The sequence below is a fragment of the Astatotilapia calliptera genome, chromosome 11 (genome assembly GCF_900246225.1).
Source record: "Astatotilapia calliptera chromosome 11, fAstCal1.2, whole genome shotgun sequence".
Classification (NCBI taxonomy): Eukaryota; Metazoa; Chordata; class Actinopteri; order Cichliformes; family Cichlidae; genus Astatotilapia; species Astatotilapia calliptera.
Window position 1 is genome coordinate 2071135 of NC_039312.1, and position 27890 is coordinate 2099024.

Consider the following 27890-nt stretch of genomic DNA (forward strand, 5'->3'; position numbering starts at 1 on the left):
AGCAGGATTTTGAATTCTGGATTTAACAGGAAGCCAAAACAGGAGAAATATGCTCTCTTTCTAGTCCCTGTCAGGACTCTTGCTGCAGCATTTTGGATCAGCTGAAGGCTTTTCAGGGAGTTTTTTGGACTTCCTGATAATAATGAATTACAGTCGTCCAGCCTGGAAGTAATAAATGCATGAACTAGTTTTTCAGTGTCACTCTGAGACAGGATATTTCTAACTTTAGAGATGTTGCACAAATGGAAGAAAGCAGTCTTACATATTTGTTTAATATGTGCGTTGAAGGACATGTCCTGGTCAAAAATGACTCCAAGGTTCCTCACAGTGTTACTGGAGGCCAAGGTAATGCCATCCAGAGTAAGAATCTGCTTAGATACCATATTTCTAAGCTTTTCAGGGCCGAGTACAATAACCTCAGTTTTATCTGAATTAAGAAGCAGAAAGTTAGCGGCCATCCAGGTCTTTATGTCTTTAAGACATTCCTGCAGTTTAACTCATTGGTGTGTGTTATCTGGCTTCATGGACAGATAGAGCTGGGTGTCATCTGCATAGCAGTGTAAATGTATGCTATGTCTTCTAATGATGCTGCCTAAGGGAAGCATGTATAATGTAAACAGAATTGGTCCTAGCACTGAACCCTGTGGAACTCCATAATTAACCTCAGTGTGTGAAGAGGACTCTCCATTTACATGCACAAACTGGAGTCTATTTGATAGATATGATACAAACCACTGCAGCGCAGTACCTGTAATACCTACAGCATATTCTAATCGCTCTAATAGGATATTATGGTCGACAGTATCGAACGCTGCACTGAGGTCTAGCAGGACAAGCACAGAGATGAGTCCACTGTCAGAGGCCATAAGAAGATCATTTGTAACCTTCACTAAAGCTGTTTCTGTGCTGTGATGAGCTCTGAAACCTGACTGAAACTCTTCAAATAAACCTCTGCAGATGATCTGTTAGCTGTTTGACAACTACTTGTCACGGTTCTGGGTCCGTTGGACCCAGTATTTTGAGTTTATTATGTTTTGATTTAAGTTTGCATCAGGGATTGTTTTCTTGTTCTCTTGTTGTGTTAATGATGATGTTTATTATTGGAGTTCCATGTTTCTGTTTATTTGGGTTTAAGATGTGGGTTTAGTTTCATGTGTCATTTTCTGTCTCTTTATGTCGAGCCGGCGTCTTAGTGTGATGTTTTATTGTGAAGGTCTGCATCTCATGTGAGTGTGTTCAGTTTTACCTCTGTCTCGTCTTGTTGATTATTCCCAGCTGTGTCCACCACCTGTGTGTAATTCCCGTGTTTCTCTGTGTGTATTTAAGTCGTGTCCTCCGTCATTGTAGTTGCTGGTCCGTCTGCGTATCTACCATGTCTCACCCGTGTGTTCTCCCTGCTGTCCATCGTCATTCTCCTCTGCTCGTTCTCATTCAGGTTTGTGCTTTGTAGTTTAGTTGTTTTCCAGTCTAGTTTAGTTCGTGCTCCGTTTTGCTGTTTGTCCATATTTATTTCGTGCTCAATAAAACACCTTCACACCCTCACGACTGCCTGCGCTTGAATCCTCCCTCATTTATCTTTCAAGGATGTTTGATATAAAGGAAGGTTGGAGATTGGCCTATAATTAGCTAAGACTGCTGGGTCTAGAGATACTTTTTGAATAAAGGTTTAACTACAGCCAGCTTGAAGGCCTGTGGTACATAGCCGATCATTAGAGATAGGTTGATCATATTTAAGATCGAAGAATTAATTAATGGCAGGACTTCTTTGAGCAGTTTTGTAGGAATGGGGTCTAAAAGACACGTTGATGGTTTGGAGGAAGTAATTATTATAATAATAATAATGGATTGGATTTATATAGCGCTTTTCAAGGCACCCAAAGCGCTTTACAATGCCACTATTCATTCACTCTCACATTCACACACTGGTGAAGTTATTGAAGTTAACTCAGAAAGATCAATTGGAGAAAAAGAGTCTAACTTAACATCAATGGTACTAAGAGTAGCTGTAGATAATATTACATCTGTGGGATGATTACTGGTCATTTTTTCTCTAATGATAAAAACTTTATTTGTGAAGAAGTTCATGAAGTCATTACTAGTTAACGTTAAAGGGATGGTTGGCTCAACAGAGCTCTGACTGTTTGTCAGCCTGGCTACAGAGCTGAAGAGAAACCTGGGGTTGTTCTTATTTTCTTCAATCAGTGATGAATAGTAAGATGTTCTGGCTTTGCGGAGGGCTTTCTTATAAAGCAGCAAACTATTTCTCCAGGCTAAATGATGATCCTCTAAATTAAATTAAATGCAACACATAACAATGTTACAAATATATTCAAACAAATACATTTTTCAATGCATAACTCATTTGGGAACTGATCTTTCTAGAAGTGAAAACAGTCTGTTCATCCTCTCCCTGCTCTCCTCTCCTCAGCCTCTCTTTGCTGCCTCATGTCCTCTCTGATGAGGTCTAGCAGCTCATCATCTCTTTTCCTCTTCCTCCCTGTCGTAGATGGCTGATCCTCTTCGTCGTCGCTGTCGTTTTGGTCACCCACTGCTGCGCTTGGCCCTGGGGTGCCCTCCGGGAGAGAGGACATTAGGACAGGAGGCTTAATGGAAGGTCTCTGTCCTATCACCTCATCCATGTGGGCAAACCAGGGCCAAGTAGCAGCAGTGGGCTTCCCACTGACCCCCTCTCCTGAGCCTGGATACTTGCAATCCTAAAGGCAGAGGAAATAAAAAATGACAGCAGGCAAATAAAAACACCACAACAACTCTCAGTAATTGCACATTTATTAACTTGTGTTCTTAAGAATCAGCTTCTTGATAACACACAGACGTACTTTGTATTTTTAAAAGTTATCCCACGTCTTCTGGACTGCAAGGGGGTGACTTTCCCCTGCAGGCCCATCTTCTCCAGAATTGTCCTGATCACACACAACGAATAAGAGAAGAAAGGAAACCATGGCAACTATGTTAATCCCTAAATCCAAAAGAACACCAGAGGAACACCGTCTGGACGCTGCAAGCTAGTTTAGGGTTATTTGAATTAAAAACAAAAATGTCTATGCAGCTGCCCAAAGCTTAACAACACAAGCGCTATGACAATTTAACTTTTGTACGGCCAGATTTTCATATACTTACATTTGAAAGTGTTTTCCCGGTTCACCACCATCGTTTTCAGAAAACAATCTCCTGTGTGGCCCGCAATGAATCCTGGGATATGGTAAGACACGGAGGATACATCGGACCCATCCTTAAAATTTGGGGAAAAGTAGGACGCATTTGTCGCCACATTTTGAGTGCTCTTTGAATTCGGACAGCCTTCGTCGTGTCGCTGTGACGTCATTGCCTCAAAATACGTACTTCGGAGCATCCTTCCCCTGAATTCGGACACACCCATTGCTCAACAGGGGTTATGGCAGCTGTGTACCGGGACCTGCGCTTTGTCGGTGATATAACAGCTCAAGCGGGTCTATCACACACTTCACAGTGAGACTGGGCTGGGCAGACATCTCTGAAATCATCGAAGCACTTTTGCAAACAGGCTCTATCTTGACAAACCCACCAGAAATCTGAAGATAAACCACTACATTCTCAGCTAAAAGAATATTCAAAGCGTTTTTGGTGACACACAAACAGGGTATTTCAAAGTACAGTTCAGTTAGTTTCTACATGTCCGTTGTTGGCACTGAGAAACACCCACTAAAAGAATGGCCACCAGGGCAAAGCAATGGCTTTGACTCCATCAGCGTTAACCCCGCCCCCTGACTTTGATGCGTGAGGATGACAGATAAAATAAACTCATGAACACAGCCACAGGGCCCGAATTAATTAATTAACTAATTAATTAAATGTGTCAATAATTAATTAGTTTTGTCATTCCTGGCCGTCCATAGAGAGAAAGCACTTAAAGCAGCGGTCTCCAACCTTTTTTGCGCTGCGGACCAGTTTATGCCTGACAATATTTTCACGTACCGGCCTTTAAGGTGTCGCGGATAAATACAACAAAATAAAACCAGTACCGGTACAGAAAAAATGATTTATTCATAACACACGTGAAAAGACCCAGGAAAACCGAGTTAACGATAAAAACGATAACAAAATAACGCTGAAAACCAATAAAAACCCTGAAAACCACACATTTCACACCTGAGCCTCAACTCTCGTGGCCCGGTACCAAACGACTCACGGACCGGTACCGGTCCGAGGCCCGGGGGTTGGGGACCGCTGACTTAAAGCATAGAAGAGAGTGCTTGTGTCAATGGGCAAATGCTGCATGTTGTATAAAGCACTTTGAGTGTTTCAGGCGTGTATGAAAGTGCTTTAGAAGAATCAGTGCATTATCATTTAGTAGCAGCTGAGTGTGACTGATGTGTAATGTCTTCTCGGGCTGTTTAAATGGAATTGGAACAGGTCAGTTTTGCAATAACAGCTCCTTTTTTCAGCATCTACATTTATGACAAATGTTAACAAAGTGGAATGATTAACTGTTGCTGTCAAACAAGGTGTGTCTCAATTCATGGTCTATGTAGGCCGGGTCCTTCAAAGGCTGGAAGGGACAGTCTTATCTTCATCCACTGCTCAGGTTGCCTAGCAGCCACGATACTAGCCACTAGACACGTTTTATACGGCATTGTTTGACAGGAATGGAAGTGAAAATTTGTTGTTTTTGTTTGTTTTTTACTTAAATGTTTTTTAGTTTATTGAGTATCTGAGGCTGAGAGACTGAAAACATGATTGTTGGGCTACATTTCTGTATCCAGTAACAGTAATTTTAAGATTAACTGGTAAATAACGTATTTATTATTAATGATTATTGTTGATTGTTGATAGGGCGATCGTGGCTCAAGAGTTGGGAGTTCGCCTTGTAATCGGAAGGTTGCCGGTTCGAGTCTCGGTCGTTGTGTCCTTGGGCAAGACACTTCACCCGTTGCCTACTGGTGGTGGTCAGAGGGCCCGGTGGCGCCAGTGTCCGGCAGCCTCTGTCAGTGCGCCCCAGGGTGGCTGTGGCTACAATGTAGCTGCCATCACCAGTGTTTGTGTGTGTGAATGGATATGTAAAGCGCTTTGGGGTCCTTAGGGACTAGTAAAGCGCTATATAAATACAGGCCATTTACCATTTGATTAATATTATATTAATAAATGAAATGTATTTTATTACAAATTTGCAGTTGTGAACTTGAACTCTGTTTCAAATAATTAGCTTCAGTAAAGATTCAAGTTGCATTTATTTATATTTCCTATCACTTACTCTTCATCTCAAAGACAAGTATCTTTCAGACGTATTGTATATAAAAGAGACAAATATTGTTACGAGCTGTGATTGGCTCTTCGTTTTTGATAGAATAAAGAGTAGACCGATATCTTTAATATTCGTTTATTGGGTGAGAACATTATGCCATATCATAACTGCTTTAAGTCAAATAGAATAGATGAAAAATGAGCTATGAACAGACTGACTTCTGCTAAATGGGTCAAACTGGGCAGACAGCACATCGTATTTTATAAGGATGTTAACAATATAGATCAACTTACTTCAAAATATGTAAAGCATATACACATCTACAGCAATATTATGCAACAACACAGCGATACTATCAATCCAAAATACTCCATGTTTCATATAACTGAAGAAAACACACTGACTTTCATTTTAAGGTACACTCTGGATACAAACATCAAGTTTCTGTATACAGAACTTTTTACTGTCTTTCATACTTTTTACTGGAAGTACACGAGTACTTTCCCCCACACTGAAAACACTTGAATGATAAAAGTATTTTAACATTACCCAATAAGACCCGAACTCCTTCATGGCATGTATTTTTTATTTTTCTTTGCTATTTGGGTTGATTGGGACCTGATGAATTTGAAAACAAAGAATTACCAGATTTTTTTATTTTTTATTTTTATCTAATTTTTGTTTCTGAGTGAAGGAAACGGTTTCCAAGGCCTAATCCGTGGATCGACTTCCTTCGAGGCGTGGACGTCTATCAGCAGAGAATGTCCCTTAGCCAAATATATTCTCAAGTAATATTCAAGCATGCCATTCAGAGTGTTAGTACGAGTTCGGGAGCAGCTTGGGAGAACAAGAAAACAGAGACTGCTTCAGGTTGTCTTCCCAAATTGACTCAACTTTATTCACAAGTATAACAGTTTATATAGAGGGTAAAATTCATGAGACAGCAGATTATCAGTTTAAACCAGTACAGACCAAGATAAGGGAGCGTCTTCCTGCCCTTGGGTGAAGAAGCATCCTTTGTGTAGTTTATCAATTCAGCTACAATTGTGATTATCTCAGCGACATATTTTCAAGGCACAAAACAAAGAGTTCTTTCATTAGTGAAATCTGAAACAAACCATCTGGCCTTCAACAGGCGTCTAAAAGATTAAGAAACTAATGTAGCTGAGGGAGTGATCTCTGTGGTATTTCAACCTTGTACCAGCCTGTGATTCTCACACATCAATTCTTGGGTCAAAGAGAAAAATAACTAAAACAAAGGGGCCTTATTGAATGACAGAGTTTTCCTGCATAATGTCACTATAAAACAATATCCAGTAAATGCTCCCATGGTACTAAAATACCTAACACTGAGAAACATGAGATCCACATTTGAAGACATTCATTTAAAATTTTGATAGTCACGAAGCGCGACCAGTTCTTTAAATTCGGGAAAAGGAGGAAGCACACCACGGTATTCACCACTCATCCAACGTGTGAAACCTGCTGTGAGGACAATTAAAGTGTGGCCAGAGGGGACAGACGCAGTGCTCCAGGACAGATTTAAAAACACAGACTGGAATATGTTCACCCACACAGACCTGGACCAGTACGCCTCATCTGTACTGGATTACATCTCCAAAACCACAGACAGTGTCACCACCCAGAAACGGATCACCATGTACCCCAACCAGAAGCCTTGGATGAACCGGGATGTTCGTCTCCTCCTGAAGGCCCGCAACACTGCCTTTAGGTCAGGAGATGCACACGCCTACACTACAGCCAGGGCTAATCTAAAGAAGGGCATCAAAAAAGCCAAACACCATTACAAAAAGAAGGTAGAAGAACACTTCTCCAACTCCAACCCCCGACGCATGTGGCAAGGACTCCAGACCATCACAGCCTACAGGACCACCAAACCCTCCCCCGCATCCTCTGATGTCTCCTTCCTCAACGAGCTCAACAACTTTTATGCTCGTTTTGAGCGAGGGAACCCCACAACCACAACCAAAGCAGACATGACGCCAGACCACCAACCTCTGACTCTCTCCCCCACCGATGTAGGAGCGGTGCTGAGCAGGATCAATGTCCACAAGGCTGCAGGCCCTGATGGCATCCCCGGGCGTGTTCTCAGAGCGTGTTCTGGGGAGCTTGCAGGAGTGCTCACAGACATATTCAATCTGTCCTTGGCCCACGCTGTGGTACCGGCCTGCTTCAAATCCACCTCCATCGTCCCGATACCCAAAAACTCCAACCCATCTTGCCTCAATGACCAGTAGCACTCACCCCCATCATCACTAAGTGCTTAGAGCGACTGGTCCTAGCACACTTCAAATCCTGTCTCCCCCCCACCCTGGACCCCCACCAATTCGCATACCGCCGGAACAGGAGCACAGAGGATGCAGTCTCCATCGCAATGCACTCTGTCCTCTCATACCTGGACAACAACAACACCTACGCCAGAATGCTGTTTATAGACTTCAGTTCAGCGTTCAATACAATCCACCCCTCACAACTCATCAGGAAACTGACAGACCTGGGCATCAGTTCCCTCATCTGCAAATGGTTACTGGACTTCCTGACCAACCGCCCCCAACATGTCCGGCTGGATAACCGCTGCTCATCTACAATCACGATGAACACCGGTGTACCACAAGGCTGTGTGATGAGCCCTTTCCTCTACTCCCTCTTCACCCACGACTGCAGACCTGCTGATGGTTCCAACACCATCATTAAGTTTGCAGATGACACCACGGTGATTGGCCTCATCAGTGACAACGATGAGGCCGCCTACAGGGAGGAGGTGGATCGTCTGGCTGAGTGGTGCGACAGAAACAACCTGCTGCTTAACACCGAGAAGACCAAGGAGCTCATCGTGGACTACAGGAGGAATGCTGACCCACATCCACCCATCCACATTAAGGGGACGGCTGTGGAGCGTGTGAGCAGCTTCAAGTTCCTGGGAGTCCACATCTCCGAGGATCTCACCTGGACGACCAACTGCTCCAAGCTGGTCAAGAAGGCTCACCAGCGCCTCTTCTTCTTGAGGACTCTGAGGAAGAACCACCTGTCCTCAGACATCCTGGTGAACTTCTATCGCTGCACCATCGAGAGCATCCTGACCAACTGTATAACAGTCTGGTACGGGAACTGCTCTGCCTCGGACCGGAAGGCGTTGCAGAGGGTCGTGAAAACTGCCCAGCGCATCGCCGGAGCACCACTTCCTGCCATGAAAGACATCTACAGGAAGCGGTGTCTGAAAAGGGCTGGGAAAATCATCAAAGACCCCAGTCACCCATCACATGGACTCTTCACCCTCCTGCCCTCTGGGAGGCGCCACAGGAGCCTCCGGACTAAGACCACCAGGTACCGGAACAGCTTCTTCCCCACAGCTGTCAGACTCCTGAACTCTGCCTCCTGACATCTGACCCACGTTAAACTCATGGACTGAACATACACACACCCACAATGGACAACTGTACCCTCAAACACAATAATAACATGGACTGAACCACCACTCACAACCACTAGCACTTTATATAGCCTCTGTAGAAACTATCTACACCCTCACTTATCTTAACTGCACTACTGTATAGCTCTGTGTAAATAATCATTCTGTACATTCGATAATTTTTAACCTACAACTGTTTACAACTTGCATAGTTCCCATTTCTGTATAGCTGTATATCTCAGATTCCTGTAAAGTTATTTATTTCATATTCTGTATAGTTTTTCATATTTATATCCTGTTCATATCCTGTACATAGCTTGTACTCACTACAGCCTGTACATACTTATAGTTATAGAATATTCACAACATACTTCATACCGTGTACATTATAACATACCATAATAGACCCATTTCTGTAATATACTTACATATCTATATTATTGCTATTATATATTGTAATATATCTATATCACTAAAGCACTTCTGGATGGATGCAAACTGCATTTCGTTGCCCTGTACCTGTGCATGTGCAATGACAATAAAGTTGAATTCTATTCTATTCTATTCACTTAAAGGAGCCTCGCTGTGACGTAATCGACCTTCACATGCGGCCTCCGAAGGACGCAGGGACACAGCCCTCCTGAGGATTACCCAGAATCCCTTGCTAATCCTAGTGGGTGCAGGGCGACATTTGACACTGGGTGGCGCTATTGTGCCAGGATGTAACCCTAAACTCTATTACATGAGCATGTGTATTTTGCGCATTAGCGGCCTGGACTTCTGCCTGGAGTCACGTGACTTTTCATTGAAGGGGCACGTGCGCCGGAGCTTCAGCTTCAAACGGACCATCACGAGCAGGAAGCGGCTCCCATGGCCTCTCCACTGAAAGTGTGCATAGTCGGGTCTGGAAACTGGTAAGCTCTTATGATGCTGACGTTGTTGCCGGACGCGGTGCTGCAAACAGGTTGTTGCATCTGTCGGTGTGCGGAGTGTCGTTAGTGCCTACCTGGTTTGTAAGCGTCCTCCTGGAGTCAGCTACGAGGAGCTGGAACAGAGCTTCTTCAGCATAAGCACAGTGCTTTCCTGGTCGTGTTCCTTTTTAATTTCATATTAACTGGTGATGTTAGTTTAAGTGTTGCATGTTTCAGGTGACACATCCGGCAGTTTGCCTTTTTCCAACAGCTGTCCCCTCTGTCTGCCGGTGTTCCAGATCTACTGGCGTTTAGATCAACTGGCGTTGGTCGAACAGATGTGTGTCAGTCTTGCGTTTCAGGAGCTCCTACCGACAAACCAGCAAAAAAACACCAAATGTGTCATCTGTGACACTTGTGAGGTTGTCTCAAACACACTCCGTCAGTCTTGATGCTGTTGAACAACAAAATGTTTAAAAATGTGGCGAGTTTACCTGGTGATATCCTCATGCGCGACGCGATCGCGAAAACAGCAAACAAGTAACACCACGCCGATGTTGTCCACAGGACAGCAAGAGTAAACGATCGGGAGACTCTTGTCGTCGTTATCGTTCCCCTCGCACGGTTTATTTCTCCGAATTCAGCGTTTTTGCTTCACAACTACAGCGTGCTGTTTACTTTGTGCACTAACATGGAGTCGAGTCAACCAGCGCCACCTCTGGCCAAGTGCCACAGCCTACAGCCAGATCAACCTGTGACACATCTGCACCACGTTTGAATTCGTGTCATGCACATTTGTACCTTTCAATTGTGTCTGTTTGTGCGTCATGCAAACAAACCTTTGAAATGAATGAAATGATATCATGTATTTATTATCAGCCTACATTTGTACAAAATGCCAAATGACATACACATAAGAATCACCATCCTGATATCAATACTTTTGCCCATACGAAAAATGTCGTGAACACACTAATATTTCACCAGTGTTGTAACATCACATGTCGTTAGCATAGTCTGCCTGTGTCTTCCCTCTGCAAACAAACATGTTAGAGTTGGTTGTGATATACAGTCTGCATAAGTGTGGTCAATCTAATAAACATTTATAAGGAGATGGCAGTTACTGTGAATGTACAGCAGTTACACAGTGATTAGTAATAAACAGTCAGACAATGACCCTGACAACCTCATTCAATCTTGCAGATTGCACCTTCTGTGGAAAGTGGTACCACACGGTGTGTGTGGACTTCCCCTGTGCAGAAGGCGACTACAAATGTTGTGGGTGCTAAATAAACAGAAAAAAGTGATCCCTGTTGTCTTTGCTTACTGATTGTTTTTAGTGTTGACAATCCACATTGCTGGCATTGCATCTGTCAACATGTTTGTGGGCAGATTTGGATGTACCAGGGGTAAGTGCAGCCACTCAGCCTCTACTCAATGTGATCATAGCAGCAGGTGCAGATGTGTCACAAGTTAATCTAGTAGTGGGCTATGGTCATGTGTTAGTGGTGGGAACAGTCATATCCACTCACTCTCACTGGCTGTTTATTACTAATCACTGTGTAACTGCTGTGAATTCACAGTAACTGCCGTCTCCTTACAAATCTTCATTAGATTAACCACACTTATACAGACTGTATATAACTCCAGCCATGTTGATGGATTGCCTATATTGGCTGGAAATATTCATTTTCAGGGAAAAGACACAGACAGACGATGCTTACAGGATGTGATGTGACAACACTAATGAAATATTGATGTGTCATATTTGTCCAAGGCGTATTTCATTGTTATGGAAAAAGAGAATATTAAAATCATGATGACCAATTGGAGTGGTGATTTCTATGACTTTGTGTATATAATTTGGAATTTTGTACAAATGTAGGCTGATAATAAATACATGATATCATTTCATTCTTTCCAAAGGTTTATTTGCATGACGCACAAACAGACACAATTGAAAGGTACAAATGTGCATGACACGAATTCAAACGTGGTGCAGATGTGTCACAGGTTGATCTGGCTGTAGGCTGTGGCACTTGGCCAGAGGTGGCGCTGGTTGACTCGACTCCATGTTAGTGCACAAAGTAAACAGCACGCTGTAGTTGTGAAGCAAAAACGCTGAATTCGGAGAAATAAACCGTGCGAGGGGAACGATAACGACGACAAGAGTCTCCCGATCGTTTACTCTTGCTGTCCTGTGAACAACATCGGCGTGGTGTTACTTGTTTGCTGTTTTCGCGATCGCGTCGCGCATGAGGATATCACCAGGTAAACTCGCCACATTTTTAAACATTTTGTTGTTCAACAGCATCAAGACTGACGGAGTGTGTTTGAGACAACCTCACAAGTGTCACAGATGACACATTTGGCTTTTTTTTTGCTGGTTTGTCGGTAGCAGCTACTGAAACGCAAGACTGCCACACATCTGTTCGACCAACGCCAGTTGATCTAAACGCCAGTAGATCTGGAACACCGGCATCCTGCGGTTTGACATATGATACAGGGCTCGCTGAAAACAACAGCTAGTCTGTAGTTAATATTGACACGTATATGAATTTCCATTCTGTTCTGACAGAAACACAAATTATTCTCAGCAAAAAAAAAGTTAATTCGATGTTTTATTCCGCTAAACCATAATAATGTGGTTCGGTGAGATAAATCTGAAGCCAACATTTACCCCTGACACCAGCTGAGTGAAGGGACCTCGAGCTTACCTGCATCCGGGTCACTCTTTCAGCTGTTCATTTAAAATATGCGCACAAGTTCACTGGTGATGGTCAGCAGCCTGCTCCATAAACATGAAACTATGGCGTTATGTTGTGAGCCCCTCACAAACAAATAAAGAAATGTGCCATATGCTTCATGAGCACAGAGGGAGGGCGTGCTGGACATCAGTCAGCATAGAAACAGACCAAAACTTTAAGAACCGGGTTTGTTTGATTTGTTTCCTGTAGGCTGTAAGTAAGTGTTGTTTATTTCAGCATGAAACACGCGCCGTAGTAAGTTCAGGGACTGATCCGTGTGGTAACTCGAGCTTCAGTGCCTACAAGTGTCTCAAAGTTTGATGTGACTAAAGACTGAAAATGTCACCGTCACCAGTTCATACAAGCCTGAGTGCATGTCCATGTCAACATGACTACAGGTAACATTACAAAACAGTGTTTTCTTCAAAAATAAATATGTTTAATGAAGCCTGCTGATTGGACTTGTACAGAGTATTATAGTTCCCAGATTGATTATGACGCCACTGACAGCATACACTCACCACGCATGACCAGAGTTTCTCATTTGACTTGAGGATAAAAATGTCAAATGTTTGTTTGTTTGTTTTTAATTGAAATGTAAGATGGTAAAAACAGTAACAGTGGGCTTAGTAACTCAGCTATGGCTGTCAGAGTAGACTGATGTCGGGTCAGATTGTGCTTACACTGGGAAACAAAAGCAGAGTTTTGTTATTTTATTTTCCCCATAAACCTTAAAAGGCATCAGTGGCAGACTCTGCTATAAAATCAGTGAGCGTGTTACAGCCCATCAGTGTGGTGTTTAGTGAACAATAACCTTCCCTTTGTCATCTCTGGACTCTTAGTGCATGTTTTCACCTGTGTAACACCTCGATCAGAATCTGTTTTGTTTACATGAAGCAACAGTAGGATCGTGTTCCCGGACAAGAACACTAGCACACCTCCTTAATCCTTCATATGCTTAATCACCTCTCACACCAACTCTCTTCCACTCGAAAAATTCACAAGAATGAAGCTAACGAAGTAGTTTAGGATGGTCCAATTGATTAGCTGACTGAATGATTAATTGATCAATGCCTTGAAACATCTAGAAATATTTGCTGATCTCTGTGTCTTTGTTGCAGGGGCTCTGCTATTGCCAGGATTATCGGAGATAATGCCAGGACATTGCAGCATATTGCTACCACTGTGAAGATGTGGGTGTTTGAAGAAAATATTAATGGCAGGAAGCTTAGCGACATCATCAACACTGAGCATGAAAACGTTAAGTACCTTCCTGGATACAAACTACCAGAGAATGTGGTGAGAAGTAGTATGATGTCATTCTTTTGCTGAGCTCATTGAACTCTGCAGAGCACTAAAGCTGCACTATACTGCCAAAAGTATTCACTCACCCAAGTCATCGAATTCAGGTGTTCCAGTCACTTCCATCAAGAACCCAGGCATGTAGACTGCTTCTGCAAACATCATAGATCAGTGTGATGATGGGATGCAACAAGGCCGGTCATAAATATCCTCTTTATCAAATATTCCACAGTCAGCTTCTAGTGGTATTTTAACAAAGTCGAAGCCTACCACTCAGCCACAGAGCAGGGTCAGCGCACAGTGCACCGAGGTCACCGGCTTTCTGCTACAGGCCTCCAAACTTTATGTTGCCTTCAGATTAGCTGAAGAACAGTGCATAGAGTTCTTCATGGAATGGGTCACCATGGATGCTGTATCCATCACCAAGCACAATGCAAAGCATCCGGTGCAGTTGTGTAAAGCACGCTGACCTGAACTCTAGAGCAGTTCACTGGAGTCACAAATCGTGCAATGATGGACAAGCTGGCGTTTGGTGGCTGCCAGGAGAGCGATACGTGTCTGACCGCAATGACTGCAGTGTCCATATCGACATGGTTGAGAGACTTTGGTGTGGAAGAACTCGACTAGAGTCCTCACCTCAATCGGACAGAACACCGCTGGGATAAATTAGAGTGGAGACTGCGAGCCAGGCCTTACATCAGTGTCTGACTTCACAAACGCGCTTCAGGAAGGAGGTCAAGAATTTACGGAAGCTTGTTTCTGCCAGTAAAAAAGAAAAATGTATCCATAACTCGAAATTTAGAGTTACCTCTGCCAGTCAGTAATCTACATGAATGTCATTTTCTTGTTACTTGGAAGGATATGGCGCGCTCAAAACCGGAGCGCAACAAATTGGCGCCTGCGAGAGTTCGTTCGCTGATAGTGACGCCACGTGATTCAGCTAATAACACAAGGCTTTCATCATGTGTGAAGCCAGGCTGAAAATAGTCAGCAGTTTGTGCATTCATGACTGGCTGTAGTACTGGTAGCTTAGCATAGCATTTGTAGCTGAGGGTAACAAGGAAAAGACGGCATTCACGTAGCTTACTGATTGGTAGAGTTGACTCGAGATTTGGAGAAAATAAGCACACTACGAAATGTGGAGATCCTTCTCGTTAAAGCTGGAGCTGTTATCGTTGCAAAGGGTTGGATGACTTTCTATTAAACCCTTAGATTAAGACTGGGGTGTCACCCCAGTTCATGTATGGCTGAAGACAGACGAGTGAATATTTTTGGCAATATGGTGGAAGTGTGTAACACAGTACGGTGGGGAAATCACCCAGACTCACAGGATTATTCAAAGCCTACTCAGCTTTGAATTGAATGGCGCTTCTGTCGTCTCCGTAGGTGGCTGTACCAAAGCTCTCTGATGCTGCTATGGGAGCTGACCTGCTGGTGTTTGTCGTCCCTCATCAGTTCATTAGGACACTCTGTGATGAAATGGTGGGCTGTGTCTCTGCCAGAGCTCGAGGAATCACGCTCATAAAGGTAATGATGCCCATTTCACCGTCTCGCTATCTCACACTCCACTGCTGCTTTTAACTTTCCAAATTCTGCAGAGCAAAGACCTGACACAGGATCTGAGCCGTGCATACAAACTCAGCTGAACATGCCCGGAGTATCTTTGTTATGTGTGCTTCTAACAGGATCCCTAATGATCAGGATAAGCGGTCACATAAAGCTGTTTTTTGGTTCATATTGCCAGTAAGTGTCTCCAGCCATCCATAAAACACAGCGAAGGTCTTTGGGGTAGTAAAGGTGTAAGGACATTTGGCACACAGACTGCAGTAGCCAGGGATCCGGTGATGTGCAGTATTCATTTTGTGATCAAATATGTCGACAAAGTGAGCGTGTGCGCTGAAGAGTGAGTTTGATGTTTGGATGCCTCTCTTCCACAGGGACCCCCCAACATTCTGATCCAAGCACTGTAAACAAAAACACACTAAACTCAGAGTCCAGTGTTTGTCTGTTTCAGTACTCATGACGCATTCATGGCTGTGTATTGCATTAGTACATATTTTGAGCACATATTTTGCAGGGCAGCCTGTAAGTGCTGCTGTCAAAGCTTTGGCTGCACCCTGGAGCTACGTGGCAGGCAGGAAGAGCCACAATACAGCACTTGGGAAATGAGAAGTAAACTCACAAGCAGTCTTTTAATGTTACGCTTATACCAAGTACAAAATAATATAGATCAAAAACAAGGAAACCAAAACTACAGATCTTCTGTGAACCAGCGCTAAGAAGGGCAAACCAAGCGTCCCAGCAGGTCTCACTGCCTGTCTTGTCTGTCATACATCCCTCCTGGCACGTATCCACCTACTCCACCCTGCCTGCACTCTTCTTCACCTCTCTTTTGCACTTTTCCATGTGTCTCTTTCATTCGCATACACTAGTCATCACATGACCTGCAACACCTTCACCTACTTTTCTGTCACCCTCAGCTGCCACGTAAGATCCCACAGTTCCTCTCTTGGTGCCTCATCTTTCTCTAGCTCCACAGGGTCACATCGCAGGCGTCCATCAGCGTACTCAAAGCAAGCGTCACGTCTGTAGTGCTCTTTCTCTGCATGAAGCCACACTCCCCTTCACTGATCATCACCTTTAACCACTCTTTCCCATACCTCCATGGTATCTGTCTCAGGCTTTATCCCTCAGTAGTTACTACAGCTCTGCACATTACTCTGTTCTTAAAAACTGGTACCAGTGCACTTCTCCATTCCTCGGCCATCCCCTAACCAAACAGTACAATTTGAGTGTGTAACACTGTTGTTTCGAAGTCTTCGGTCTGTAGTTACAGGCTGTTTGTAGCCTGTCCAAATTTGGCACGAGTGTCATTTTTTGCATTTGCCATCAACATGTGTGACTCATTTGGTGACACTGAGGTCTATTAACAAATTTCTAGGCACAATAAGGGGTGTAAACTATAACGCATGGTGGAAGTAGATCATATCTATGTGTTTTGTGGATGCTGTGGTCCTACTGGGCTCATCAAATGCTGATCTCCACAAACCCCCTATCATCAGTCAGAACTGGTACCTCAGAATCCCACGTCATGGCTCTGAAGCTGAAAAGACTCCAGGTTAGAGAAGAATTGCTTCCTCTAGTCAAGAGCTCAAATATCTCTTGTTCACAAGTGGGTGAACAGGTGAGTGTGAGATGGACTGGTTCATCATCTGCAGTTATTTGGACTCTGTTTTGGTAGAGAGGGTGCTGGTGAATGTGTTTGGCTGCAAGCTGTGGGTAGTGACTGGAAGAATCAGGCTACATCAGAAATTAGCTTCATTTCAAGGGCTTAGCCTTGGGGTGAAGAGGTCAGTCAGAAGGAACATATCAGGGGGAGGCTGGTTTCCTCCCTTGACTTTCTGCATGCATCCATCTACAGCATGGGTATAAGCAGCTGTGTCCTTTATGGCTCATCCTGTATGCCATCGCTCATCCACCACCGCCCCTCTCATTACTGTCTCAGGGTATATATGAGGGTCCAGAGGGCCTGAGGCTGATCTCTGACGTCATTCGTGAGAAGATGGAGATTGATGTCAGTGTCCTGATGGGAGCAAACATCGCCAACGAAGTAGCAGCTGAGAAGTTCTGTGAATCCACCATCGGTGAGTAGAATCCACGTGGAAAATGTTATTCAGTAGATTCTATTACTGCCTGCTGTAACTGGCATGTTGTGGATTTAAAAAGAACAAACGGGACCTGGAAGAGAAGAAATGTTTTGTTTTTTTGTCCCCTTGGCTTGATTGGATGGGAGTGTAGGGTCTCTGCCTGGTTTAGGAAGCAGACTCATACTGGCAGAGTTCATACTGGGAGATGGTGCGTGATCTGAATTTGAGTCAGCGTTCTGAATAAAGTGCGTGCTAGCAAAGATCAAAATTGTGTAAAACTGAGCTGGAAAACCATGTGGAGCTGGAGCTGGGAGATGCTGTGGGCTTCATGGCATTCACACGTTGTGTAATAATGTAAGGACAACATCAGATGGATTCGTCATTAATACATATAAAGCTTCAGAAAAGTCTTTTAAAAGATGTATTTGTTGCGGATCATGAGTAATGTTCCCAGGCAAGTCTTTAGTTGTTTTTTCTTAACTTAGCTTTAACTGGTTAGCCTGGAATTTTCTGGATTTATTGTAGGGCTGAACGATTATGGAAAATAATCTAATTGCGATTTTTTTTGCCCCAATATTGCGATTGCGATGCGATATGCGATTATTTTTTAAGGTCTTTGTCTTCTGTATTATTAAACAAAGACAAGCAATACATCATATAGTATGGCCAATACTATATTACATTAATTTTAAACTGTTCTTTCCTGGAAGACAGACCTCTGTTATGATGACATGAGGTGATGCATGAATTGATGACTGACATTTTTATTTAACTTCTTCAATCACAACAGTATATTTGAACATACACAATAGTTTATTTTTAGCTTACAAACATCTGAGCATAAAGTGCTGACAAGGAACCCTGGTGTAAACATTAAAATGAAAGTCAGTACAATGTGCAGATTGCAGAAATATACATAAACAAAATCAGTGGCTTTACCACACTCAGTTTTTCGACATCTGTGAACTACTAGACAGTCATTCAATTAAAAAATAATATTAAATAAATAAAACTAATAAATAAAAAATACACACATCTTACTGATCTCTGCAGTCAGTAACATTACACATAAAGTGCAAACATAATAGCAATCGTATAAACACACACACAAACACGCCTTTAAAGTTTAAAGGCGTGAAATTGGACGGTCTAGTTCTGATTAGCGTCACCGCTGTCTCGGTGGAGTTTAATAAACTCGGCCGTCTGCTTCTTGCTATCTAAAATATAACCAGACACTGGTGTAAATTCTCGACTGTCTCATACTTCTGTTTAATAAGTTTTCTGTTTGACGTTTAGTCAGCTGTGTGAAAACCAAGGAGGAACCCACCCGGGGGATTAATAAAGTTTTATTTTATCTAATCTAATAACTTTAATCTCAGCCAAACCGATTTACTCACGAACAAACAAAACACTGAAAAAAGCCCAACAATAACATTTTTAGGTTGTCTAAGTGACTTATATATTACGTTTAACCCGAGCAGCGAAACTCCGCGGTGATCTGAAAATGATGTGCCGGGAGTTGTGCCGTTCTCGGCCGCATCAGTAACCCTCGAGCTCCCGGCTAGCTGTCGAGCTGGTGGGTAGCAGACGCCTCTGAAAACGTCGAAGCACTTTTGCAAATATGGGATATCTTGATAAACCGAGCAGATATTTGATGTTTACACAACTACTTTCTCGCCTGAAAATATGTTAAAAGTTTATTTTGTGACCCAGAAAGATTAGTATGAGTAATTTTAAAACTTAGTAGCGGCCGCCATTGCTGGAAACTGGAGTTTGGCTGGGCCGCGCTATGAATTCTGGGATATGGTAGTAATTTGGACAGCCTTCGGCGCGTCGCTGTGACGTAATCGGTCTACAAATGCAGCCTCAGGAGGATGCAGCCCATGAATTTGGACATGTCCAGAGTATAATCGCAGCCTTTGCGGTTAGAAAATTGCACTTGATCATGTCGCGATATTATCGCAAATGCGATATATCGTTCAGCCCTAATTTATTGCCATGTTCAAAGTTCTCCAAACTCAGCCTTTGCACCAGAAATCGTCTTTTTGTCACTTATTTCATTTAATTCCAGTTTCAGTTTTCTCAGATTGCTAACTATATGTTATTGTGGTGAAGGTTTTTTTCATTATTTTTCTTGTTTTAATAGTAAAATATTATTCTGTTACTACTTTTCCTGCTTCCTTTAAACGCACAGTGATATTACTGGACGCTCAGTGTTTACACTGCCTGTTCTTTTGTGAAATAACTTGCTCTTTAAGAATATCTGCTCATTGGTGGTGTAACTCCTTTGTGTCTCTGAGAGACAGACACCAGTCTGAGTGTCTGTGATATCCCTCATAATGGAGCTGCTAACTAAAAGTAGTCTAAGCAAGAATCTGAGTGCTGTTCTAGTGAAAAGAAGTCCCTGAGAGCTGAACGATGTAATGCCAAGCATCACAAAGACCAAAGTTACTCATTTATTGTTCGAGCATGTCTGTAGACTCCCAATTGACTGCTCGGGAGCCTCCTTGGGTGGATTGGGAACAGGACCTTGCCAACCAATAGCTCCAACAGCTCTGTGCTTCATTAGCAGGAAGCCAAGCCATGCATTAGCAATTAGGGATTAATCATCTATTCAAGGCTATTTTGAGAACTGATGAGCATAATGGTCAGTAATGCGATAAGACAGTTTCAAGTTTACCTGTTCAAATAAATTAGTAATTAGTGATCTGGCTTATTTGTATACTTGAGCCTAAAGATTATACTTGGATTAGACTGATTTCCACATCTCCTGTGATTTGTCCGTCCATCCATCTTCTGGGGCCAGGTACGGTAGGCAGCAGCCTAAGCAGAGAAGCCCACACCTCCCTCTCCCCGGCCACCTCCTGCACAGTGTCCTGGGTCTGCCCCGGGTCCTCCTCAGAACACCTCACCCGGGACATATTCTTGCCAGACGCCCGAACCGTCTCAACTGGCTCCCTTCTGTCATGGTCCTGAGTTTGGTGACCCAGTGTTTGTTTTGGATTATTGACATGCTTTATTTCAGCGAGTTCTGACCATCAGATCGTATGTGTGTGTGTGTGTGTGTTAGGCAGCAGGAATGTGGAGAATGGTCTACTGTTCAAAGAGTTACTGACGACTCCAAACTTCAGGATCACAGTAGTGGAGGATGCTGACACAGTGGAGCTGTGTGGAGCTTTGAAGGTAAACACTTACACATGACACTGAATCAAATACTCTATAATCACATGGCTACCAGCACGGTCTCTCTGTAGTTACTGTCGACTGTAAGGATGTTTGGAGTCTAAATGTCTGTGTAACACTGAAATGTGAAACCTTTTGCTGGTAAAGAGGCAGAACCAGTGTCTGTGGTTATGAAACCAAACTGTCCTTCGTTCCATCTTGAAATATGATTCGACGCCTTCGCCGGGACTTCTTTTGTCATATTTTCAATGGGTGTCAGATATGTAATTGGCCACAGGTGTTGACTGCATGGAACCTATGAATAAACTGATATTCCAAATGCTCTGTGGTTTGGTGAATGCAGCGTCGATGATTTTCATCATTTTATACTATATATGTAGAGCTGGGCGATAGAACGATAACGATATGTATCGCGATATAACTTTTACTCGATAGAGAAATTAAGCTATCGCGATAGACCTCGCCGCTCTTGTCCTCTTAAAAAAAAAAAAAAAAAAAAGGTCAGCCAATCCAAATTAAGCAGCGCAGAGCTGAACCAATCACAGCCGCAGCGTCACGTCGTGTGACTTGTTACGTACAGCACAAGTGCCAAGCCGCACGTGTGTTTGTTTGGGAAGCAGCCAGCGGGTAATGGAGCCAGCGGGTAATGGAGGAAATGAGTGTGCCGACTAGAAAAATCAACCGAGCGTGACCGAAGAGAAAACAGATGATGGTTCCAATGCCGGAGAGATTGTCGAACGGAAGAGCCATAGAAGTTCCGTAGTGTGAAGGTATTTCGGCTATTTCAAGTCTGACAAAAAACAGAGTAGCGCACTGTAAATTGTGCCGACAGCAAGTCTGGAAATACAATAAACTGGTGCATGCGTCACACTGTGCGCCACGTTATTGTTTCGGTGAAATGAATTTCTACAATACTGTTAATTCTACTCTCTGCAGTGTTTAAATGCTTACATATACACACAGTTACTGTCCCTCCACACATACGACTCGGTTCTGCTTCTATGCCCCAGCTTTGTTTACTTTTTCCCACAGAGGCTTCTAGACTTCTGATTGGCCAACATTTCTGCACAGTTAGGAATCTAGCTCCACCTGCTGCTTTGGCATGTTCATAGCAGCGTTTTCCTTCATTTCTGCCTTTATGTGTGGACGGGATTATTTTTTAAAACGAGAACGGAAAATCTCCGTTTTCAAAAATACCCGTGTACGTGTGGACGTAGCCTCAGTCTCTGAGTGGAAGCGCTAATTCGTCATTCGGCTTTTGTCAGACTAAAGTAACTGTTAAAACTGTTTGAAAAGCTCAGCTATACAACAAGGAGAGATTGAGAATTTCCTTTTAGTTCTCAGTTTATTTGATATTGACAAAAGTTAGCCAGTTTTGTCTGTTCTTCTGTAAAACAAACCAAGATTTATTTTTAGAATTAATATTTTGTTTCTAAGTGGAATTGACAATTTAGTCTGTTTCGTTTGTTCTATTTTGAAACTTAAACGCTTTAGCGGCTGCCTTTTGTGTAGTTTGCAATATTTGCCTTTTATTTATCTGAAAAAGTCTCATGTTCCTTAAGTACATCTACCCTGTTGAACTTATTATGGGAAATAAATATTTAAATAAAAACAAGCTGCTGATTATTTCACATTTTACTTGTGAGCAACGGCACATTTAAATCTTACAAATATAGTTATTTGGCTTATATCGTGATAGATATCGTTATCGCCTGAAATGAAAAAAACATCGTGATATGAAAAAATCTCATATTGCCCAGCTCTATATATATGTATATATATTTTTTAAGAGTAGTGTTTAAATTGGAGCATGGGTGCACCAACACACTTGAACAGTCGTGTTAATAATGAGCTTTATTAGGTGTGAGGTGATGCACTCATCAGTACATGATTTTCAGTCTTCTGTTAGTTGCATTGAGAGCTTTACATCATTTTCTAAATGTGTGTTTTTGTTTTGTTCATTGCTGGTGAAGAACATCGTTGCAGTGAGTGCAGGTTTTTGTGATGGCTTGCAGTGTGGAGACAACACCAAGGCAGCTGTGATCCGTCTGGGCTTGATGGAGATGATAACCTTCGCCCAACTCTTTTCTAAGAATGGCGTGGTTTCCACATCGACCTTTCTGGAGAGCTGTGGTGTGGCCGACCTCATCGCTACGTGCTATGGCGGCCGCAATCGACGAGCAGCAGAGGCCTTTGTTAGAACAGGGAAGGTATGTGCACCGTCACGTTTGGTTGTTGTAGTGTATCTGCTCTCTTTCCTCATTACGCATTACTATGTAAAGCTTTATTAGCTCGAACTGTTTTTGGTTTGAAATGACGAACTGCTTTTTAATTGTGCACTTTCTTGTATTTTCTTCTTGTCACACCTGCTGATAGAGCATTGAAGTGCTGGAGAAGGAGATTTTCAATGGTCAGAAGCTCCAGGGTCCTGCCACCTCAGCTGAGGTTTACCGCATCCTCCAACAGAAGTGCCTGGTGAATAGGTCTGTAATCAAGTTTCTTTGTCTGTCTATTGTATTATTTTTTTTTCTTTTTTGACATGTAACGCAGCTCTGTGCTATATTTTGACTGTAAACTACCTGTCAAAAGTTTGAACATTTATTGGTTTGTCTTTATTTTTACTAAGTAGCCGCCCTTTGCTTTGTTGACAGAGCTGCAAACCCTCATCCTTCTCTTAATGAGCTTCATGATGCAGTCACCTGAAATGGTTTTCCTCACAGGTGTGCCTGACAGGGTTCATTGGTGTAATTTGGGACCATCAGTTGTGTTGTGCAGCAGTCAGGTTGGTACACAGCTGACAGCCCTGTTTGACAGAATCAATCAGCTAAGTAAAGAGAAATGACATCATTACTTTAAGAACTGAAGCTCAGTCCAGAAAATTGCAAAAACTTGAGGACGCCCCAGGAAAGGAAGACCAAGAGTCGCCTCCACTGCTGAGGATGCATGCATCTCACCTCAGTGTTATGTCTTTTCGGGTTCTTTAAATGAACAAACGGGGTTGGGTCAGTTTAGCCCCTTTTACTCAGCATCCGCATTTATGACGAAGGGCAACAAAGTAGAATGGCTCATTTTCGTGGACAACCAGCGTGAGCCTTGTGTGAAAAGGCGAATGTCTAACCCAACGTAAGGATGACAGAAGGAACCCACAGCAAATATATTTAATCAAAAATAGCCAGGTCAACTTCTATTTCTGTTACGGACTAGTAACATTTCTGTCCGTGAAATTTACCCATTCGTTATCTCTACGGGAATCCTCCATCACTCTAATTATTACCCAACATCATTTGCCCTTCATAGTCACTGCAGCGTGACATTTCCAACAGTAGGTGGTGCCATCGTCCCATTTAGCAGGATGTAACTTGAACCATTTTTAACTATGTTACACATGGTTCCCACTGTGAAGCATGGAGGGGAAGGTGTGATGGTGTGGAGGTGATTTGCTGGTGACACTGTTGGGGATTTATTCAAAACTGAAGGCACACTAACCCAGCATGGCTACCACAGCAGCCACATGCCATCCCATCTGGTTTGCTTTTACTTGCACCATCATTTACTTTGTTTGAATATGACAATGACCCGAAACACGGTCACCTGACCTAAAGCCAGTGGAGACGGTTTGGGATGAGATGGAGAACAAAGTGAAGGCAAAGGACCAACGAGTGCTCGGCTTCTCTGGGAACTCCTTCAAGACTGTTGGAAAACTGTCTCAGGTGACGACCTCGTGAAGCTCATGGAGAGAATGAAGAGTGTGTGCAGCAGCAATCAAAGCAAAGGGCGGCTACGTGGAAGAATCTAAAATATAAATATGTTATTTCACACTTTTGTTTACTAAATAATTCCACATGTGTTCATTCATAGTTTTGATGCATTCGGTTTGAATCTACAGTGTAAACAGTCATGAAAATAACGGAAAACCATTAAATGACAAGGTGTGTCCAGACTTTTGACTGGTAGTGTATAACAAGTACAGAGCTTGAATTAGGGATTTCAATTTTAGTTTATCTTTACATATAATTGGGAGCAGTGGGGTAATGCCTCAAAAATACACATATACATAAGATGGTGACAGAGGGACCCTTAGGCCCCTCCTCGATTCAGAGATGGTCTTTCCCTTTTCACGTAAATGGCCCCTTGACTCTGCGCTCAGGATAGGACAGATTAGATGATTAGATCATGTCTACATGATCTAAAAGCAGATTACTTCAATCTTCCTGAACAGGATAGGGTAAGTATCAGTCCCTGATATGATTCACACCTACTGTACTCTGTGAGCGCCTGGCAGCACAAGAACCAGGCTAACCAAAGGTCAGAGAGTCCTGATCCCCCAGAAGGGACTGGCCCCCATCCAACTACCAACCAATAGCCTGCCTCAGCACAACAGCGACGCTGCTGTCAGGCATCATAGCAGGTGATATGGTTGGAGATTTATTAAGAATTTAAGATAGATCTTAACCAGAGCTCGTGACCACAGGGATATAAATAAACTAGTAAATCAACAGCTTCACTTTTATGTTGAGATCTTTCTTCACCACCATGGACGACATCAGCCTGTCTGTCAATCTCCCAGTCCACTCCTCCCCTCACTCGTGAACAAGACCCCAAGATACTCCACTTGGGGCACCAGCCCCTGCCTTCTTTGGTGACAACCATGGTCTTGGAACTGGAGGTGCTGATTTTCATTCCTGAGTGGTGGGCTGCAGACCACTGTGAGCTGGAGCTCACCACTAAATGAAGCCAACAGAACCGTGTCCAGGCAGACTTCCCAATATAACTGCCAGAATCAGTAACAAAGATAAACCCTAGCGAAGTCCAACACCAGGGGAAGAAGCCTGACTTACCGCCACCGGTGTAGTCCAAGCTCTCGCTGTGGTTGTACAGGAACCATGTGACTTGTAATAACAGACCAGACACCCCTTAGTCCCTCAGCACCTGCCACTGAATCCCTTAAGGAATGTGTCGAAATTCCTTTTCCAAGTCCACAAAACACATGTAGACTGGTTGGGCAAACTCCCACGTGCACTGGAATGTCCCTGACTTGATAAAGAGCTGGTCCAGCATTCCCCTGTCCAGGACAAAAACGACATTAATGAATCTGACGTTCAACTAATGATGGATTCTTGCTTCCAGTGCCCTCACCTGGACTTTCCTGGGGAGGTTGAGGAGTGTGTTCTCTCCATAACTGGAGCACAGCATTAAGTCCTCCTTACCAAAGAGTGGTTTAAGTGCCTAAGTGACCTTGCCCCCGGTGACGGGCGTCATCCCTTTCCTCACAGAATCTGCTTCCTGTATGGAGGTCATGTCAGTGGGATTGAGTAGATGCTTGAAATGTGACGGCGCCATTTCTCCCCCATGTGGTTCGATGGCTACCACAAGCCACCTCTCAGCCGCTTATTATTATTATTATTATTATTATTATTATTATTATTATTATTATTATTATTATTATTATTACTACAACTACACACTTCGAAAGGATTTGAACTATTTTTAAACGCAGAAATAGGTAATAAAGAACAAACTCTCCCTAAACTCATTGAAGTTACTGTAATGAACCGCACTAGGATTCTACGCTGAAACAAACTGAAATATGTTACTGGGTCGTTTTGAGATCGTAGAGATGGTCATACTTTGGCTCATCAGTGTTTAGAACTTTCTTTCTGACTTTAAATTTGAATTTATTTACTTCTGTATTGTTGTTGTTTATCTAGTCTATATACGTTTGTTACATGTGAAATTAATAACTTGAATTTTCTCTTTTCTGCTTTGTCAAGCTCTAACTCTGTCCTTCCTCTCTCCAGGTTCCCTTTGTTCACAGCAGTTTATCAGATTTGTTTTGAGAAGAGGCCAGTCCAAGAAATGATTTCCTGCCTGCAAAGCCACCCAGAGGACATGTGATCGCCTGGTGCGTCTCAGGAAGCTGTTGTTTTTCCATTGATCATTTTCATTCTAAGGTGAAGTTTGCATTAGGTTCTTATTCTGTCAAAAACAATCCCCAACAGCTTTAAATAGAACACCCATAAAATAAAAAGTCCTTTGTACAAATTGAAATGATAAACTGTCAGAAAAAGTTCTTCCAGGCTTCCAACAGTGTAGGATGAAAAATAAATCCCCGTGTTAAAACACAACAAAGACTGACTCTCCCACTCAGTGTGTATCCATGCCAGCCCTTGAACCACTGTCACATATGAAAACGAGGTATAATCTGAGCTTCAAAACCGTGGAACAAATCACCCAATAACATCTATATAAGTGAAATTGTGTTTTAGCGTGGGCCTTTTGTGGCAGCTATATTTGTTTTTGTTACCTACACGACCAACTTCACATTTTTCTCGGCAGGTTGATTACCAAGCTGCCCACGGTGCTCCTTAGACTTAAAACACAACAGCACGCACAAGATCAGCTCTGGGTAGAGCATGTGTTTGTGTGTGAGCCTTGTGATAGGAATAGGCTGGGAAACAGATGAATGGATAATGAGCTTGTGTGTCTTTAGCTGTGATACTTCAGTGTGCTGATGTTGCAACCTTCTCAGAATTCTGCTGTTAATTTGTTGGAATAAATGCCACTCAGACTGATTTCTCCATGTTTTATCTAAAAGTTTTCATTGTTAATCTTGAATCGTGTCATGAGATGGATAATAGGTTACAGGTTACCATCTTTTAAAGGCTGCATTCTGTGTTTTTGATTTATTTTTGAAAGATTGTCATTAACATTTGTCTCAGTTTGTGACCAAATATTTCTGGAACCTTTGCATTGCAGTATGTTTCTGTTTCTATCAGTGATTTATCAGATGTGTCACATATCAATAAGCAGTTGTGTGCTCATTAACATTGCTACCTTGCCTGTCAGTGGCCACCAGCATGGTCACTTTGACACACTGCATCCATCACACAGCAGAGGGCGATGCGCTTCAGTCACGGAGAAAATGTCTGCATTTCAATGTCTTTCCAGCTTCACTTGGCTTGTGTTCGTTCAGGTAAACGTAATGAATGGAAGTGAAACAAATAATTAATTTTGCTTGATCACATGTAGCACTAGCAAACCTTTGCCTCTTAAATTGATTTTGCATTAACAGACTAAACTTGAATGCCTTTGACAAAACCAGCACTGGCTGTCAGGTAAACTGTCCACGACACCTTTAGAGTTGCAGCAGGAAGCTACCCACTGAGGAAACATTAGTTACATTTTTGTTGATATTCTGAAATAAAATATTAGAAACTACACTAAAGTGTTAAGTCTGAGTTGTGGAACATTGAAAGGGGCCCCTTTTGAAATTTCTTTAGAAATTTTCTTTTATTAATATTTTTTAAAATGACTGCAGCACAAATGTTTGACACCACTGTCGTTAAGACCTCTGATGACCTCTGGAATGACTTTAAAATGATAGCGGGACAGATGATGATTTTTGCAGCACAAACGTGGTTTCGGCTCCAT

General features: G+C 42.8%; 1 protein-coding gene across 2 annotated transcripts; it reads left to right on the top strand.

Moving 5' to 3' along the window:
• Window positions 1–9241: 9241 nt before the first annotated feature.
• Window positions 9242–27679, top strand: LOC113031932 (glycerol-3-phosphate dehydrogenase 1-like protein). Of its 2 annotated transcripts, none has more exons than XM_026184488.1 (8): window positions 9242–9583; window positions 13449–13626; window positions 15016–15156; window positions 17135–17273; window positions 20347–20459; window positions 22433–22669; window positions 22836–22942; window positions 26258–27679. In XM_026184488.1, the coding sequence occupies exons 1-8, from the start codon at window positions 9540–9542 to the stop codon at window positions 26352–26354; spliced, it is 1056 nt and encodes a 351-aa protein (XP_026040273.1). In that variant the 5' UTR covers window positions 9242–9539; the 3' UTR covers window positions 26355–27679. The 2 variants fall into 2 exon arrangements, with proteins under 2 accessions (XP_026040273.1, XP_026040274.1); XM_026184489.1 differs by having other exon boundaries at window positions 13449–13587.
• Window positions 27680–27890: the final 211 nt, after the last annotated feature.